Source organism: Rhamphochromis longiceps, linkage group LG23, assembly GCF_057381845.1.
Source record: "Rhamphochromis longiceps isolate RC_006_pf linkage group LG23, R_longiceps_female_GT1.1, whole genome shotgun sequence".
Classification (NCBI taxonomy): Eukaryota; Metazoa; Chordata; class Actinopteri; order Cichliformes; family Cichlidae; genus Rhamphochromis; species Rhamphochromis longiceps.
In genome coordinates, this window is record NC_140578.1 from 5,575,076 (window position 1) to 5,594,691 (window position 19,616).

Sequence of the window (19,616 nt, forward strand, 5' to 3'; positions counted from 1 at the left end):
CGAATTCAGAAATAGCCTTCATGGTCAGTCTACATGTGTGAGAGCAATTGTTCACATTGAGTACCTTTATAGCTACAGTCTTATCTGCATCTCAACAGAATAAGGGTTACACCTTTACCTCCCCACCACTCCCCACCAACCCCAACCTCTAACAGAACAATAAGGCCTCTGTAACTCAAGTCACGGACTTAAAAGTATGTCAGGGTGCTTGTGGTCCAGCAGCGTGTGAATGAAGTGTGTGAATATTTAATATTAATTTGATCAAATTCTGGAGATGTAATTAATTTTTATACAAGGCAATAAAAGTGGGCGTAAAAGTGGAAGGGCAGATGAGAGTTTAGGCGCATCTCTGTCAAGCTGTGCATACTTCCAAAGCTACTTGTGAAAAGTTAATTAGATTCATCCTCTGCAGAGCTGAACTAAGAGTGGCAAGAATATTCGCATTAAACAGAGGTTATCTTGGGTGGTTATCCTTTTTCAAATTCCCCTAAACTTGCCATGGTCCTATTTAGCATGCCCAAGAATAACTTTAGACAAGGTTTTTTCCTCCTTCATTTGTTTTAATATTATTCTTATTATTTGTATAATTTATTTTAACTTACTGCATATCTTTTTATTTTATTTCTGTGTCTTGTTTATGACAATCAATTGCCTGTTTAAAAGACATACAGTAATCCTTTAATCGCTTTATGAGGACAGGAGGCTTCAGCAGAAGTAGGTAAGTAGGTTAATCTAAAAAGAGACACAGCCCTGTTATCATCATATCTACACTGCCTACATTTAAATATCAAGAAATAAACTTGATTAGAATATATATATATATATATATATATATATATATATATATATATATATATATATATATATATATATATATATATTTTTTTTTTTTTTTTTTTTTTTTTTTTTTTTAAAAGCATACATTTTTGTGCACACCTTAAGTTTAAAACCTGTTTTAATGGTTAATAATGGGATAACAGTAAATATGTCTTTACTCTCTCGGGGTGTTTTGTCTTTATTTAGTGAGCTCAGCGTCTCCCTTGAACACGTCGAGGCATTGTTTCTGTTGATCCAAGACAGAAAAAAAAGTCCATTGTTGTTGCGAACTTTTTAATCTGGGGATTTAAAGCCCATCACATGCTCAGACCGGACTGCGGAGCACTCCACGAAACACAGGCAAACTATTGCCGAAGTGCAAAGAAAGGCGTTCTTTATCCTCACACCGCAATGCAAGCGCACTTTTCTGGACTCTAGGATCGCTGGAGGATTGTGTTTAAGAGCTAAGAAACGAGAAACCCTTTTCCCCCTTTTCCAGGAGAAATCTGACCACCAACGTTTAAAGATAATCATGACGCAAAAGTACAGCCAGCGGTCTTTAATTGTTCTGTCTTTACTGGGGATTTTATCGGCCATCATGTCGGTTTTATCGGTGATTTTGATTTTCCAGCTGCAGTCACAGCAGACGGCGGTGAAGGAATCACCCCCGTCCACCTCCTCGGTCATACCCGCTCATGTCTGGGCCGTCCTGCTGCCAGTGGCCACAGTGCTCTCCGCTCTGTCCCTCACTCTCAACTTGAGCTCTGTGGTTGTGTGTCTCCTCCACAGCTATTTTTCAACCGAGGTCTGCAGAGGAGAACAGGATACAGAAAGGTATTTGTTCTTGCGCGTTAAGGCATTTCTTTTCGACCACCTGTTAGACAGCACCTGCAGCTGTGGTAGCACTCAAAGCCACTGTGCTCATTTCCATTTTTTTTCTTCCTAATCTCGATCCGGTTTTTTCAAACAGGCAGTTCCGGTCAGTTGTGACACACCTTTGACAGTTAAGAAAACCACTATTTACCCAGAAAGGCGACCTCTGAAGCAGCACTGCGCGTTTTTTGCCCCCTCACCCCTAGGCCTTGTTAAAGTAGTCGAGTACTGCTCGCAAAGCAAGGTTCAAAGTTCAAGGTTCTTTATTTGTCACATGCATAGTTATACAAGTATAAGAACATTATATATAATATATACATTAGGTGAAAGTGCAGTAGTAGCATGTTTGCAGCAAGCAGGTGAATTCTGTACATTAAGTGAATTAAATAAGACTAGACAATCTCACTATTTTACAAAATACACATTATGAACATATTTAAAATTAAAGGAATTTGAAATGTACATTGTGCCGGTGGGTTTAGAGTGTCTAGAAGAGAGTCCTGTCTCAGTCACTTATGGGTGATGTGATGTGTTACTAAATAAAAACTAAATAAATGGCAATAAGAGTAAAAAACAAAAAACAAAAAAACCCTTAAATGCGTGCCAAATAAATCCAATACGATACAACACACCATGACTAAACTTCATTTCCCTCTTTGTGTTTTGCAGGGTGTAAGAGATCTCAGTTTAACTTTGTCCAAGGTTTTACGGCTGCGGATTATTTCAACTTTTACTTTCATTCTCCTTTACACATGCAAAGTGTAAAACTAACATGACGACATATATTTTAATAAGACGCAAAGCACTACACTTAATCTAAGTATGGAATTAAGATCAGCTGCTTCAAAAAGCTTAACATTTCAGGTGCGGTAACTTATTATGAGACTGCTGCTTTGCACAACATCCTATATGGGTTCCTATTTTGAGGATAGTGCACTGTCGAGGTGCTCATGTCACACTTCTCCTTGTGCCCACATGTTTTTCAATTGTTAACCCTGCAAACCACAGTCCTATCTTGAATAGTAAATGTACCAATTAGGTTTCGTGCAAAGAAAACATAGTTTCAAAAGGATAAAATGGGTGTCCTGTGCAAGAGTGCAGAGGCCCGCATTGCACACACACACCTCTCTAACCCTTTATGAATCCCAGCTAAACAATGGATTTCCTCTCATTATGTACCCAACACACAGCCTCTAGCTGGCCCTTTCCCACGTCGGTTTACAAATCTAACGGCATACCACAGCACCTCCCTGACAATGGAGACATTCCTAGAAATTTTAAATCCATGGCACAAATGACCAAGCATTTATAAAAATAAACAACAAACAAATAGCCCTAATTTTGCAGGACAAAAAGTTATAACTTTATTATGTAGCAAAGAAAATGAACATATCAAAAACAAAACAAAATATATTGTTGTTATTTTAAGTAATGCAATGTCCTTGTGCACTAAACAGATCAGATTTGTTTTAACAGAGCAGATTGGTTCCTTCTGGACAGCAGAGCTGTACGACATGTGGCTATTGGACTCTTCTGTCTGGGGGTTTCTGTCTATTTAATAGGTAAGCCTGAGCAATAAAAAAAGGATCTGTATTTTTGTATAAGCATATGTTGTACCATCTGGCAAAATGTTAAACAGAACAAACACATAAAAAAAAGAACTAACTTTAAAAACATTGGCTGTGCAGTGGACTTTCAACAGCAGTGGCAAAACGGCAGTGCTGCTGTCTCCCTGAACCGACCAGTGAGTCCAACAGAACAATGCATTCTTTGAGCAGCCATGACTTAAGTGTTTTTAATGCTGGACCTAGCAGCACTGGTATGCTCTGTTCCACTGAGAGGCTTGTACGGGGGGTGGGGGGTCAGCGTAGGCAGCCACTCTATTGTGATGAGGAGGTGTTACCCTTCTGAACCCACTTCAGCCACAGTCAATAGGTAGCAGGGCAAGACTTTAAAGGCAACGCCACCAACTTAGGAAGTCGCATCACATCCCAGAGCTGTGCTTTTCTCCCACCTCCTTCAGCATGCCTGAGTCCATTGTCCTTTTCCTGCAGAAAAACATAGGAAACTGTAATATAAACTGTAACACTCATTGTGTTCTGCTTTAAGTTATTTGGCCCAGTAGAGGTGCAACTTGTTAGCTGATTACAGAGAAAAGCACTTGGTGTTTCTGCACACATACAAATTCTAATTTTTTCCCTGCTACTCTCTTTCTTGGCAGCCATGTCCATTTTTATGCTCCTAATATTCGAGATGGAGACTGGAATTGCAAGTGCTTGTGTACTTTCCTCTGGGATCCTGATCCTGCTGGTGGCTGTAATACACGCTCTGGTTAAAGCTTCCTATACTGGAAAGCACTATCACAGCGACCATCTTGACACCCTGTATCGTAACGACCACGGAAGTAGCAGCGCACCAGTTTCTCGGCCCTGCGAGTTAAAAATTGGAGTGGACAAACCGCGGATCCTTCGCAGCCAGTCTCACCTCCAGCATCATATTGCCTTCACTCAATGTGGCGACCCGAGACAGCGAGAACAATATCAGCAGCAGCAGTACTCCCCTACAGGAGGTTCACAGGGCCCCTCTAGTGATAAAGATGCTTACAGCAGTGGTGGCAGCTATCCCCGAATGCACAGGACACTGTCTACTGAATCTGGTTTGCTACAGGCCCAGGTTAAACCCTGGAATGGGGTCAACAATGAGATGAGGAGCGTCCTTGCACGAAAGTCAGGGATTTGTGCAAAAGACTCTACTCTCGTGTGACATAAAATAAGATTAGCAGTTTGCATCAGTGGCTAGAAAAGACTAATGACCTACAAATACTATATGGTGACAACAACAAGTGCAGTGCAGATGTAATACTGTCAACATTCGACAAGTTTATCCAGAATGACTGCAGACAAAAGAAGAAGGAAGAAAAAAAAAAAGTATCTTTAGCAACTTTTTTCTCCTTTTCTCCAACACAGGTTACAAAAGTATTATTAACCTGGTGGGGGAAAAAAATGTAGTGCTTCACGTTAATGAATTTGATCTAAATTTCCAAATTATGCACACCAATGCCATCCATATATCAAGCTGATGAATTTATCGATCATATTATAATCATGTAAATATTTTATTCTGCTGTATATATCTGCTTTTTGCCAAATATGTGCACAATGTGCAGAAGTGTTTTATGTGCTTTGTAAAATTATTTCACATAAATATTAAATAAATTGATTCTAGAAGTATATATAATTCAAAGAAGAACTTTTTGAACACACAAGCCTGTTATCTGAAAAGCTAATTTTACTAATTTCAGATACTAATAATGTAACGTCTGAAGGAACTACTAACCTTGGACACCTCTGTCTGTCATGAGGAAGTGGATGGGGCATGTGGAGCAGTGACAGTGGGGCTGGGACAGGGACTCACATCATTTAAGCTGCATGCAGTTGTCAGTGTGGGAGGGAAAAAGGTGGAAAATAAAATAAAAACAAAAGACAAATCAAACAGAAAGTATGACGCTTCTAGTAACTACAAAGTATTCAGAAATGTCTGGATTACGAATTTGAAGTTGCAGGAGAAACAAACTTTAATGAAAAGCAATATATTAAATGATATATTACATTAGATGAAGGATACAATAAAATAAATAAAAATAAAATAATAAATAAAATGAATAAAAACAAAAACAAATGATGAACGATATGATGTAGTGCAAAAAACAGTTACGTAAATTGTAAATGGACTGGCACTTTCAATTTGAACACTGAAAGTGCTTTCTACTCCAAGTCTCATCACCCAACCACACACATATTCATACAGTGCTTTTATTTTTACTTAAGTGCTTTTAACTAACACACTGTAGGAGCCGTGGATGGATCCACCACCTTTCCATTTGGTAGCTAATCGTCTGACACCAGCTCTACCACCAGAGCCATGGTCACCCCAAATACGTAAAAAGAATGATCCTTTAGATACTGAGGGAGTAAAAATGTGAACATATAAAGACCCACAAGTATATTTTTTATAGCCTTAAGGACGTTGGAGATCTTATCAAAAAAGTAATATTCTATAATTTTTGTGGCTTTACGTATTTACATTAAGTACTGATAACAATAATTGCTCAGTGACTATCTCTCATTTTAAAAAAAAAATGTGAGAAGTACATACTGACATAAGCATAAGACAAAGCAAAAAACTTTGTTATATTACCTAGATATTTGAGTGATAAAGATGATAAAAAGCATATTGTAGAGATCTGCATTTTAGCAAAGGTGTGTATGATAATGGCTGTCATAACTAGTCAAGCTTTCCTGTCCCTTATAGGCTCTGCATTTGAATTAAAGTTTCTGAATTTGAAACAAAAAAAATAGATGGAGTCAGGTTATGTCCACGTAACATGTTTCTAGAGGTAAAGCACAACTAAAAAATGAGAGGGAAAACTGCTACTAACGAGAAGATTAAAGCCACTTTGTAGCATTCAGTGTGATCAAAACAACGTTGTGCTTTTTCACCACCATGTCTCAGTGAACACATTCACTGCCGCCTCCTACCTGCGCCCTTGAGAATTATTAATCTGTTCCTTCATGCTGATGGCTTGACGGAGAAGACTGTCAATGTTTTTGAAATATAAGCTGCTGTTGTTCATGCTCTTCACGGCACTGCAAAAGCCAGCAGATCAATACAAGTATTAACAGTCAGGGCAGGTGGATGGTGAGCTACTTTTATGAAAGCTTTCAAATATGTGTGATCTCACCTGCATGCGTACTCTACAGTGTAGATGGCTCCTTGACTTTGTTCCTCCCAGCTCTGCATATCTGTCTGTGCAAGAAATGAAACCCATTAAAACTCAGTAGAGGGAGAGCGAGAGAGAGAGAGAGCGAGCGAGTAATGACATTATGATACTTGTGAGGTTTGTGTTTCATTACAGTAAACTCCCAGAAAGTTGGTTCTGTCAGCTCTCTGGGATTTTCTTACCTGGGTTATTGAGCATACATCAAAACATTATGGGAAACTGTTCATATCATCAACATGTTTTTCCAGGAAAAAGAGCAGAACAAAGGATATGTTTTACCAACAACACAAAATAAATATTACTCAGTTTTAACTGAAGCAATGCCAGTTACATTTTTTCCACGAATCTAAGTATGTATCCAAGTCATGAATAAAACAAGACTGAGACACAGTGCTTGCTTTTAAATGCATTTAAAATTAAAAGAAAAAGATGTTCTACTGTTATTTCTGATCGCACACAACACAGCAACACCTAGGCCAAGAATTTATATAGGGGATTTTAAAGGTTCACCTAGCTTTAAAATAGTTTATTTGGATTATTATGTTATTATATGAGAATTATATCAATGAAATAACACAGTCTTTTGATGTATAATTTTCTTTTTTCCCCAGCTTCTCCCTTTAAGGGTTGGCATAGCTGATCACCAGCCTCCATTGCACCATATCGCTACCATAATTCTGTCACGCCAACCCCCTGCATGTCCTGCTTCACGACATCCACGAACCACCTCTGAGGTCTTCCTCTTTTACTTCTTTCCATATTCAATACCCGTTGTTCAGTATATTCACTCTCTATCCGCTACACACATCCATCCATTTCATCCTTGCTTCCTGAATTGCTCAACCTGAGTTGTTTCTCGGATCTACTCATTTCTAATCCTCTCAGTAAAAATCTTAATATCCAAACCATACAACATAGTAGGACTTAGTACCCTTTCACTTTTGCTGCTATTCTTCTGCCACAAATCATCCATGACACTCATCTCAACCCTCTTCTACAACTCTCTTGTGCACTGTCCATTGCTTTGGATAGTTGGCCCGAGGTATTTACACTCAGCCACCTTCACTACCTTTACTCTTTGCAGCTTTACTTTTTACATATATGAAAACATTCTTTAATTTGTTATTTACGGGACAATATATTTTGCAATGCAAGTCATTGTGACAGGCTTTCTTCATTATCAAAGTGGGTGACAGTTTCACAGAAAGGCCTCTAAGGCTTCAGTAAAAAGGGTAGATAGTAAATTTGGAAATGAATATTTAATTGTGCAGGTGCAAATAAAAGAGGGGTCAAACCTGTAATAACCTGGTATACCTAATAAAGTGTCTGGTGAGGGTATATACCTAAAGAATTTCACTTATCCCAAAGAAGACGTTTCAAAATCGGGTGTTATTCAACCTTTAATGACTAAATACAAATGCCATTTTTTCTTCTTCCTGAGAAAAGAACGTAAACACCCCAACCTCTGATCTGCTGAAGTCATCAGTTAGGTTTTTCAGTAAAGACTGCCGCTTGTTTCCAAACATAAAGTTTCCTGGCAGAGGTCGTTTTCCCTTCATTCACTTAGATGGGTTACAAGCAGAGTTAATGCGATGTCATCGAGAGGATAAACGATACCTTGTGCTGGACTAGTTCTGGCAGCGACCTCCTGACGTGCTCCTGCAGCCTGTAGAGAGCCACCGACGGCTCGTTAGCCAGGACGTACATGCTCTCCGTGAACTTGTCAGTCACTGTAGTGTAAACGAAGGGAAGACAATTGCATAAAACAAATGGCCCGTGTTTGAAAGCTAAAACAAAATGATGAAAACAGCCAAAATCATAGCCCTGCGACTCTATACTGGAAATGCATTAGCTTAGTGGCTAGATGAAGCTAACAGCTCCGAGGGGGCAGCAGTGGATCAAGGCAACAATGAGCTATGCTGCACGCGAGTTTAGTTTTTGCTAATTTATTTATTTTTACCCCTTCTGACTTTCAGTTGCATCTCCTGGTCCTCCATAATGCAGTCTGGTTTTTACTGTCAGAACTACAATTCAGCTGTACGCCAGTGGTGTCACCTGATTCCCACCTCTTCCGTATTATTGTTGTAGTGTGTCACAGGACAACATTCCGGATAGAAATATGGGCTGTAAAAAAATAAAGAAAACATTTCTCCCTTGAAATTGTGCCAGATGCGGTGATACGTTACACAGGCTGAATCAAACGTGTTTTCAGTGCCTGTTTTGAAAATAACGGGATTATTAAATAGCTAATCATCTGAACGACGGCTAATGTACTATCGGAACACATCGAAGACTAGCAGGATCCATTATGTGATATGAACTTATTTACTTTCAGTTTTCCTTAAAGGAAGTTAGCGCAATTGGACTGGAAGGCTAAATGTGGTGAGTGGCTTTACGAACTGCCTAATTTTTAAAAAACTTTTTCTGCATGGCTAAACCAGATTATTTGTTTTTATTGCAGCGATCATGGAGGGCAGAGGTGATGATGAGGCTGCAGATGGCCAACGTGTTCAGCCATCTAACGCTAATGCATGTCCATCCCTATCAGGAGATGAAAAAGCCAATGGTACTTTATCCTGCTCTGTGTAACAGCTGAATTTGCCTGATTTCTAGGTTCTTGCTATAATCAGTTGAACAGTAAATGTCTTGCTTCCACTCACATGGCTGTGGTTCATCTGATTATATCTCTAGAGAGCATGGAGGTGGATGATGATTTGTTCAAACACTCCACCACTCTCACCAACAAACAGCGTGGGAATGAGGTTACAGTACGCCCGGCAACATTAGACTGTAAGATCTGATAAAGATACTCAGGTGTTAGGGAAACATTTGTACTTATTTTATCTTATTTTTACCATGTTCATTTATTGAGATTTTTCTACCCCCATCAGCTCTGTCCATACATCAGCTTGCAGCTCAAGGTGAGGTTTCACAAGTAGCTGCACACCTGAGCAAAGGTGAGAAATCTCTAACAAGCTTTTTTTTTATTACCAGTATACAACTAAACAAATATCCTACTTAAGGACTCCAATCCTTTTTTCTTTCTTTTTTTTTGTCTCACAGACAGCTCATTGCTTAGCAGTCAGGATGAGCGAGGCTTTACACCTCTCATGTGGGCAGCAGCGTTTGGAGAGAAAGCAGTGGTGGACTTTCTCTTGGAAAAGGTTAGAAATAAGGCATGCACATAGGTACTTAAGAACACAAAAGTTATAAGTTACTGAAGGGCAGCTGGGTGGCCCAATGGTGTGGTGTTAGTGCTGTTGCTTCACAACAAGAGGGTCCTGGAGTATTTTTGCAAGGCGTTTGTATATTCTCCATATGTCTGCGTGGGTTTTTTCTGGGTACTCCAGCTTCCCTCCCAGGCCAAAGACATGCATGTTTGGTTAATTAATGACTCTAGATTGGCCATATATAGGATGTATTTCTCACTGCAACAGACTGATGACATGTGATTAAGAAGATGAATGAGAGGCAGTGGTTTAAAAAAAACCTTTTATTAATTAGAAAGAAAATGAACTTATTCTAAAATGTGTCCGTTAGAAGCCAAATCATCATACTGATGATAAAAAGTGTTAACAAAAATGGTCACTGTTTTCAAATCTCAAAATGAATCATATTGTCTTTCAGCCCTACCTCTCTAACTTTGTTAAAGACAAAATTAGAGGGTGAAGACTTATATAGTTTAGACATGTGCAGAGGAGGGATTGTGGATATACTGGACGATGTTGAATATGGAGCTGCCAGGCAGGAGGAAAAGACGACCACCTCAGAGGAGGTTCATGGATGTAGTGAGGGACGACATGCAGAGGGATGGCCGTTAGGGACAGGTTAAGATTCCCTTAAAGGGAACAGCCAAAAGAAGAAATGGTATCGTGCTTTATTGTTAATGCATGTTTTTTCTTCCAGGGTGCAGACCCCAAAACAATTGCGAGGGAGCGAGAAAGCGCCCTGACATTGGCCAGCTCTGGAGGATATGTGGACATCGTTGAAGCCCTCCTCAGACATGGAGTGGACATTAACACTTATGACTGGGTATAGTTATGAATTTATGACTTTCCATCATAAAATCTATCATTTTTAAGGAGCAAGAAATCTAAATACTATATTTTTAACATTTTTATTTTACTGCACACTGTATATTATTCTCAGAATGGTGGAACTCCTCTTCTTTATGCTGTACGAGGGAATCATATCAAATGTGTAGAGGCATTGCTAGGTACAGTGCATGACTTTAAGTCATTATATATTCTAGAAATTTTTTTTAAAATTGCGTCACTAATTTCCTATCGCTCTCTAATTTAGCCAGAGGAGCAGATATGACCATAGAGTCTGACTCTGGATACAGTCCATTGGCGCTGGCAGTTGCTCTTGGGCATAAGAAAAGTAGGTATACAATGCACATTTTCTTTTTTGAAAAACTAAGATAAAAATGTATTGCTAAGGTAAGATTTTTACTTCCTTTCTCCTATAGTCCAGAAAGTGTTGGAGGACCACATCTTGAAACTCTACAAGCCATCAACATGACACTTATTAAAATACATTAATGGAGTTGCCAGTGTGACACTCAGCTGATCTTAAACCTTCGTTGGTTTTCACAAAAATGTCTGTCACAAGCTAAGGTCATAACGGATCATTGCATACACAAACATTTACCAGATAAACAGCGATTTTTAACCTGTTTATTCCATTTATATGCATTGCAATGTTCAAAATGTTTTACAAACAAGGACTGAAATGTGACAGTTGTGCAGCTGTATTATTTTGCTTGGCTGAAGAATGACCAAAAAAAAAAATTCTAATAAATTATTTTCATACTGGAATGGCGCTTTAATTTTGAAGGCACAGAAAAGGTATAAAAAGCAGATTACAAGTGCACAATCAAAATGTGCAAAGGGTCACTGTATGACAGGTCATCGAAGCTTTCATACCAAAAAAGGCCACATTCACAAGAGTTCATGAGGTGGCAACACAGATGACATGTTTCCCAAGTGCCACCACACCATCCTACATCCTGTACTTTCACTCAGGGGTCACTTCCTCTCTCTCATGAGAGGACTGAAAAATGGTCAGGAGGCTTTTCCCCCCAGGACATCCAAGGAATAAACAATAATTCTCCCAAAAAAGTCAGCACTATTCTCAAACATTATTTTTACTTTGTCCACTACAGAGGCCTCCTGTATGGGAAAGCTGTGGGTGTGGAGTTAAGAACAAGATAAGCGTGGTAATGATGAAAAGCATGTCCAGGAAAATATTGTCCAATGCTTTTTATGAAGCAGGAAACGCACCATGCTCCTGTAGTGACAGGTACAGCTTTGAGCTGTTGTTGGCGTACACCAAGACTGATGTTTTATAACAGAATTATGTTTATTAAAGGAACACCATCAACTACTTGATAGAATAAGCTGAGCTTAAATATTTTTAATGGCATACAGCATCATCAGTGGCTGTGAACAATATTTTTTGCACAAATTAAGTAGTTAAATATAACATTTATAGCTACTTCAGCAGTGACTGCTAATTTGGAGTATAGAAAAGAACAATGGCTCCCCACTTGACTGATAATTTAAGGAAAAGATTGGTCGAAGCCCTATATGCAATCAAATCTCCTTGTGAAAATTCAGTATAGTGAGAAAAAGGATATCTGAAGAGAGTTGTTATCCTCTGGGTAAAAATGGCTGAGCACTGTAAAGTCTTTATCTTTTAGGCAACCTGCAGAAAGCACAAGTGGAAAAGTAATTTACATTATCTCATTATTACTGCTTGAATTTGAAGTGAAACATTTTAATCAGGAAGTCATTTTTTAATATTATCTTCAGGATTTACCTTCCAGTCTGCACGTTTTTGCTGAGAATCCTCCCTGGAATTGGACCTTTAACTCTGACACTCTGACAGAGTTGGGGAACTCCAGGGACACCCACTGACATTCACCCTGTCAGAAAAATAATACTCATAATGACACAGAGATGTGTACAGCAAAACATCCATTTGCCTGTGAAAAACAGGATGCCGAGAATAACTGTCTCTGTCGCCAAGAATATGGGAACTTTTAGTCGTTCTTTTATCAGATCCCCACTAACTGTGGCCACAGCAACAACTATTCTTCCTGGGGTCCACAATGCTGTACATGTAAGCAGATTATAATTATTTATGGTAAATGGCCTGTATTTGTATAGCGCTTTTCTAGCCCCTAAGGACCCCAAAGCGCTTTACACAACCAGTCATCCACCCATTCACACACTGGTGATGGCAAGCTACATTGTAGCCACAGCCACCCTGGGGCGCACTGACTGCCGGACACTGGCGCCACCGGGCCCTCTGACCACCACCAGTAGGCAACGGGTGAAGTGTCTTGCCCAAGGACACAACGGCCGAGACTGTCCAAGCCGGGTCTCGAACCGGCAACCTTCCGATTACAAGGCGACCTCCCAACTCTTGAGCCACGATCGCCCCAATTATTAATAACCTTTATTTAACCAGAAAAAAAATAATTTGAGATCTGAATCTTTTTTACAAGAGTGTCTTGGTCAAGAAGGACAGAAGTACTATCATAAGTTGCATAAATTAATAGCACATAGAAATCCTTTAATTAATTTATAAAAATATATATTAGATTATCAAGAATTGTGTCAATCTTTTTTTTTCTTTATTATAAATTCAACATGTTTCAGGCTTTTTCCTACACAAATCACAACATGTATTGACAAAGTGGGCATTTAATCATTTTATAGACAAAAGCATTTAAATAAGAAATATAAGAACATAGAAAGTTGGGAAATTCATCAAAAGTCAAGATAAAAATTATCATTTTGTGATGATGCACATGAATAACAGTGGGTCAACGACCACCTCCTAAGGGACAACTACTACTAGGATTTAAATACCAGGGACTCTCCACCCTTTCATTTTAAAACTAAAGAAAGCTCTTGATGAGAGGTGAAATGTCTTCAATAAACTTAAAGTCCGATTGCTTTCTTTTTTAACAAAACAAACATGATCTGGATGACTGAGAATCTACACACATATTATTAGTTAAAAAAATTAGCATATCTCAGCATGGTGTGCAGTGTATCAAAATGTTGGGGAAACTGAACAAGTGGAGGACAAAATAAGAAGCCACAGACCTAAAGAGCCATTTATGGCAGGCCAAAAGTATCTGAAAGTCAAATCTTCAATAGGAAAAAAATCCAGCAAAGACGTGGCCCAGGACCTGAGAGATCCATTTGCTTTCACCTAAGCCTTATCAGAAAGAGAAAAAAATCCTTGGCAACGGGTCTTCTAAGCAATGAATTTAAAAAGTATGACGAAAGTCAGGAGAGTTACTACAGTGAGTGTCTACACGATCCATGCTGTGTGCAATCCTGCCAGTGGTTTTGGGGTCTTCTTAAACTTGATGGAATTATAAACACAGAAATGTATCGTGAGATCAGATTTTGAGCCACCCCGCATTTCTCTGCATGACAATGATCCCCAAAAAACACTACTACACAACTTTGAATATCCTTGAAACCTGGAGAATTCTTGGAAGACTATTCCTGCATTTGTATATATGTTTGCACATATTTTAATAAATCCCTGCCCCTTGTCCCCCCATTTTCTAAGCAAAATATAAACAACTGGGGATAGCTTAACAATTTTAACCAGTATCATACCACTGTGCAGATCATGTAGTACAGTTAGTTAGTTGTAGTACAGTTACTAACTGTACTACATGATGAGTACTAGATGAGCCATGCATTGATGGAAATGAATTAAAGTTGTTAGGGAGCTTAAGATCTGGTAAAATGTTTTGCCCTCTTTGTTAAATTGGTCTGATCGTCTTCTTCTTCTTCTTAATAATAATAATAATAATGATACTAATAATAACAATAATAATAACAATGTTATTATAATTATAAAACTATAAGGGTAGACAAACATTGAAATAACAAATACACTCAGAAACACAAAGGCATAAAACATGAATAAAATTAATGAAAGACCAGAGATAAAACGCATAATAGAATCATTTAAAAGCAAGCCTATAAACATAATTTTCTCAGGCAGGTCATTCTAAAGTCGAGATGGCCCTGATGGCAAAAAACAGTCACCTTTTCGATTTAAATCTTGATTTTCAAAGCAGCCTGCAGGGCCCCACCTGAGGATCACAAGCTGCGAGTAGGCTTATATGGGGTCAGTAGCTCTACTATGTAGCTTGAGGACAGACCCAGGAAAGCTTGGGAAGTAATCAGTAAAATCTTAAAATTCTGAGCATGTTGAAGATGAGAGTGTAACTTTTCATTAATGCCAGTGGAGAGAATTGCAGAAGTCCAGTCTTGAGAAAATAAACATGTGATATAAACCCATATTTTGAGCTCTGGCTCAGAGATGATGGCAGTTATGTGGATAGTGTTCACATATGGCTGCTTCTTTGCATGATCAAGCTTTAACCTGTATTTGTGGATTACAAGACGAACTTGTTCGCACAGTGATTTCTGAGCCCATACAGTGATTTCCATGACAGAATCATGTCTGCATTTAATGCAACGCCACCTGAGAGCCCAAAGATCAAGGGCATCCAATAATGATTTTTGGCCTTATGCTCCTTGAAATTTTTCCTGATTCTCTGAATCTATCGATGACATTATGCACTGTGTAGATGATGACCATATATTCACACTAGTCTCTGAAATTAATTGTTCCACAACATATAGATGATGATTTGTCCATCTTTACTTCTGAGAAACGTCCTCTCTAAGATGCTGTTTTAATAGCTAGCCATGTTAGTGACCTGTTGCTAATTAACTAGTTTCATGTTAATTGGCACTTCTTTTTTTTGAAGTACCACTTACATTTGTCCCAGCTTTTTTAGAGAAATGTTGCTGTCACCAAGTTTAAAATGAGCTATTATTCTTAATGAAACAGTAAAATAGGGTTTCGGTTTAAAATTCTGTGAACTTTGCAAAGCATTGCAATTTGTTTGTATCTACATCTCAGACAGTCTTCCAGCAACTCAAAACTAAAGGGCAGACTAAACTAACCTTTCTTTAGGTTTCTGGTAACAGTTTTAGCAATAGGTTGTGAGGAACGGGTCCATTGCTATATTTGTATTTACCTGGTCTGAGTTCCAGCATGTCTCCTCATTGCAGTCAAACATGTACTTCTTTCCATACTGCTTAACATCTCTGTTTAGCACTGAACTCACTCTGAAATGAGAATAGAAACACAAGATTCACGACTCAAGGACCAGTAACAGGCTGCCGTCCAAACACGTACAACAGCCAAGTACATTATCTATGCACTGGTGAGTACATTTCTCTCATTTTCATTCTCTCGTTTTGCTTTTTCTCTACCTGCTTTGTGTTTCGCTGCAAAGCAACGAGGAAGCCATGTCAAAACTTCAAATCACAACGTGCCGTAAAGCGCTGGAACCTCGCTGTATTGTTTTTACGACTGTGACGTTCTGGCATGACCGCTTTTCTTTCCTGCCACCAGGTGGAAGTCTCGCTCCGTCAAAAATATTTAGATGACAGTCTTTCGCTATACGTGGCTGGAGGTTAAGTCTCTTAATCTTCATCTGAGGTCCCGGGCGCTCATGATTAATAATTAAACGCAGAAAAAAAATAAAGTTGATCCCGCTCTTCGTGGCCTGTGAGAGGCTGCACTGCTCTTCATCTTCTTGTTTGTCCCCCCAGGTCTCGTTGCTGTCCTCCCAGGCGAGACGCAAAAGGTCAGAGAAATGAGAATCGATTGGGACGAGGGGCATTGATCAGAAACCTACAGATGAGGCATAGATGCTAAAAATGGCCTACACTTAAATATAGAGCTGCCGCCAGTATTAACCCGGGTTTGAGATTTTCTCCCAAGGACGTCAGGAAACGGGCAAAGATGTTACATGTGTGTTAAGATGAAGGTGTGTTTGGGTGATGGGATAATCCTATAAAAGAACCAATATCGGCCTCTCAGTGCTTTTATTAGCGAGCATATCCCCATATCTCAGTTTCATAACCTGGGAACCAATAACACAGGAGAGCAAATCTCCCTCTCCCCCCTCTTTGTGTGTGTGTGTGTGTGTGTGTGTGTGTGTGTGTGTGTGTGTGTGTGTGTGTGTGTGTGTGTGTGTGTGAGTGAGTGAGTGTGAGTGAAGGAGGGAGCCTGTTTTTGGCACATGGTCCACTGCAGATGGAGAACTCCTGCTGAGGTTTTGTCACAGTGCCCCCCCCCTTCACAGCACATAATCAATAGGTCTAAAATACAAAAGCTGATGAAACCCAGCCTCCGTGAAAATTGTGCAGGGGGCTGGGGAGAGGGACTGTATTATAAGGTTTGGACCCCCTCCTCCACCACTACCACCACCCTTACCCTCTGCACAACCAGCAGCATGCTCGCTCACACTTTGACTTTGTGAGCCTTACGTTACAGCCCCGGTTTGTGCAGCAGCTCCTGCAGCACCCTGTCGAGTATTTGAGATTGAGAATAAATTGTGATTTCAAGCTGCAGTAATATATTACCCATCCATATATGAATGTGCAATATATCTTTGGAGTTTTAGTAAAGCTGTTAATCAGAAACACTGCCTGAATTAATTTGGCAGGTGCTCATATTTTTCCACATCAAAACTAATTTTCTGGCCCGTAGCCATTCTGGAAGCCCACCTGGCCGGCAATCGCTCGCTGGGTGAGTGATGAGATGGCATTGACCCATAAACTTGTGCCCACGTTGGCTGCTAATAATGCCAAGGTGGACTGCAAGTGGCCAGTCGTCCTCAGAACCCGCAGGAGCTCTTTTTGTATCCATTAAAAAGCATAGTTAGAGACTGTGACATTGCCAGGAAGTCAGTGTGCCCAGACAGAATTCTCAAACACCCACAACCTGTCATTTCTACACTTAAGGTATTATACAAATAAGAAAAGTATACCTGTAGGCTTATTTGTTTCTTTAACATTCTCCCCCCTTTTTCTTTTTACTATAAGCTAAACTGAGTGGCTCCTGGTTACAGTCACATTTAACGGATGGACATATGTTAGATCTCTTCATCTAACTATCAACATAAAAGCTTAATGAATATAATGAAAAAGTGCATTTGTTCCCACCTGACAGTGACTGTGGCCTAGAGGTGGGGTGACAAAGGGGAGACCTGTTATTGTTGTCGCAGCTGTTCTGACTGCTTATCTCTAAAAATATTCAGAAAAGAATATCGCCCATATGGTTTTCACTGCCCTATGCATAGCCAAGAAAACAGTCCTCATGAACTGGAAAAATAAAAATAATCTTAATTCTAACCAATATAGAAATTATCTATTAGATTACATTAGTCTTGATACAGCCTCTGCCACCACATCAGATCAATTGCTCTGGGCTCCTTTGATCAGCTCCATCACCTAGTGGGGGTGGGGGGTCATAGTTTGGTCCCGCCTTCACTGTTGTGATTGGTGTGGGGGTAGGGACAGGCTTAGGGCGTCGGGGGGTTCCCCGGAGGCATCTTCCTTGGGGGGCTCAACCCGGGGTAGCGGTCATGTCCGGTTAGGGGCTCTGTTGGCTCTCCGGTGACTGTTTCCTCGCGGCTGCGTGCAGCGGGGCTAGGGGAGGGTCTGTGCTGACGGACGTGGGTTACTGACCTGGTAGCCTGGCTGCCCCTGGGTGGGTCCGGGATGGACGTGAGGTTCTGGGGGCGCTCCGTCTCTGGGCTGGGACCCGGACCGGGCCTCGGGGGCTTGGGTCCTGGTTGGTGTGTTGCCGGGGTTGTGGGCGGGTGGGTGCATGGGGGCCCAGCCCTGGAGCAGGGTGCCGCCGGTGCGTCGAGCCACCTGGGGGGCTCTTCAACTGGTGGGGGAGATTGTCACATCTTGCAGGAGCTTTCCTCTCCTCAGGAGCTGCCTCTGCAGGAGGGGGAGATACAGGAGAGGTGGAGGAAGATCTCAGCCTGGGTGTTTATTGTCTTATGTAGTCTGGAAGATGAGTGGATGGTGGGGTGGGTGCAGTTTTCTCTGTGGTGGGGTTGGGTGGACTGTCCCGGGCTCTGTGGGGCCGGGCGGCGCTGCTGCACTGGGCCCGGTCTGGATGGGCCTGGGCCCCCTTTCCCTGGCGGGTCGCGGAGTATGGGGGTGCCTACTGGGGTCAGCGGGGGAGCTGGCCCCAGGGAGGGGTCACTTGCCCCTCCCTTCCTTCCCTCCCCATCTCCAGCTGCCTCCCTCTTCCCGCTCCACCACAACCACCCACACATGCAGGGCCTTGGAGTAGGGGTATGTCACCAGGGTGCAGAGGAGGCTACCCCCCCCCGTCCCCTTCTGGCTGCCTCTGCCTCAATTTTATCTCACAACTTAGACATTCACATTACTCACACTCTCATTACACATACATATAGGATCTTTGGGGTGGGCACGATACACGGAGTCCAAAGTACCATCAGGGTGTACACCCCACCCCTGGCATCGTTGCCCACCTCTCAATTTTAAATACACGTAGACATTGAGGGCTAGCAGGAGGGACCATGCGCTTACCTGCTGCTCTCTGGCAGGTAGCTCCAAGCCCTCCTGGGTTTTAAATGCACCTTAGAACACACATGCATCAACATTACAATGAGCGGGTGGAGGGAGGTTCGGAGTCTTCTCTCACCCCCGTTCTCTGCGACCTGCTGGAGCAGGGGGGCTAGGACTAGGAGGAGGAGTTGGCCGTCCGACTGCGGTCTGGAGTGTGGAGCCTTCCTGCTGCTGCGGAGTCGGGGCGGTCTGCCTCCCCCCACCGCAGGGAAAAGGGAAACACCACCTGGGTCTGGGTGCAGTTCCCCCCTCCAGGGGCGGGGGCACCTAGACCCGGTTTGTAGAGTACGCTTGGGGAGTGTGATCGTGTGTACAACGTCTCTTTATGTCTGTCTCCACGTTGGTTGAGTGTGGAGTAAGTGCATATGAGAGCATGAGGGTGGGAATGGATGTTTGTATCTGTGTGTGCCTGTATGTCTGTGTCTATATGTCAGGTTGGGTGTCAGGCGCCACCTCTCTGGGGACATCTCAGGCCCTCCAAGGTTTGGAGGCCTATCTCCCCCTACCACCACTTCCCCTGCCAGTGGCAGACCCCCTCAGACATCGGTGCGTTGGTGGTTCTTTGTGTCCGGGGATGGGCGTCCAGGTACACACCGGCTCACTCCTTGGCGGCCGCTTATCGGGGCCTGGAG

At 41.4% G+C, this 19,616-nt stretch overlaps 4 protein-coding genes across 5 annotated transcripts; 2 read left to right on the plus strand and 2 right to left on the minus strand.

Annotated features, from left to right (window-relative positions):
* The first annotated feature begins 1,018 nt into the window (after positions 1-1,018).
* Positions 1,019-5,019, plus strand: tmem221 (transmembrane protein 221). The gene is made up of 3 exons (XM_085398248.1): positions 1,019-1,650; positions 3,166-3,251; positions 3,911-5,019. The coding sequence occupies exons 1-3, from the start codon at positions 1,349-1,351 to the stop codon at positions 4,450-4,452; spliced, it is 930 nt and encodes a 309-aa protein (XP_085254374.1). The 5' UTR covers positions 1,019-1,348; the 3' UTR covers positions 4,453-5,019.
* borcs8 (BLOC-1 related complex subunit 8) lies at positions 1,899-8,587 on the minus strand. 2 transcript variants are annotated; one of them, XM_085398251.1, is made up of 6 exons: positions 8,430-8,585; positions 8,087-8,199; positions 6,431-6,495; positions 6,228-6,335; positions 5,026-5,113; positions 1,913-3,737 (listed from the first exon to the last, which is right to left on the minus strand). In XM_085398251.1, exons 1-5 carry the CDS (start codon positions 8,464-8,466, stop codon positions 5,044-5,046), a joined length of 393 nt encoding a protein of 130 aa, XP_085254377.1. In that variant the 5' UTR covers positions 8,467-8,585; the 3' UTR covers positions 1,913-3,737; positions 5,026-5,043. The 2 variants fall into 2 exon arrangements, with proteins under 2 accessions (XP_085254378.1, XP_085254377.1); XM_085398252.1 differs by lacking the exon at positions 5,026-5,113 and having other exon boundaries at positions 1,899-3,737; positions 8,430-8,587.
* rfxank (regulatory factor X-associated ankyrin-containing protein) lies at positions 8,583-11,093 on the plus strand. The gene is made up of 9 exons (XM_085398250.1): positions 8,583-8,851; positions 8,931-9,035; positions 9,161-9,259; positions 9,361-9,426; positions 9,533-9,633; positions 10,376-10,501; positions 10,619-10,685; positions 10,772-10,852; positions 10,941-11,093. The coding sequence occupies exons 2-9, from the start codon at positions 8,936-8,938 to the stop codon at positions 10,991-10,993; spliced, it is 693 nt and encodes a 230-aa protein (XP_085254376.1). The 5' UTR covers positions 8,583-8,851; positions 8,931-8,935; the 3' UTR covers positions 10,994-11,093.
* Positions 11,094-11,134: 41 nt separating this feature from the next.
* Positions 11,135-16,362, minus strand: nr2c2ap (nuclear receptor 2C2-associated protein). The gene is made up of 5 exons (XM_085398253.1): positions 15,799-16,362; positions 15,561-15,651; positions 12,293-12,398; positions 12,111-12,178; positions 11,135-11,658 (listed from the first exon to the last, which is right to left on the minus strand). The coding sequence occupies exons 1-5, from the start codon at positions 15,834-15,836 to the stop codon at positions 11,536-11,538; spliced, it is 426 nt and encodes a 141-aa protein (XP_085254379.1). The 5' UTR covers positions 15,837-16,362; the 3' UTR covers positions 11,135-11,535.
* Positions 16,363-19,616: the final 3,254 nt, after the last annotated feature.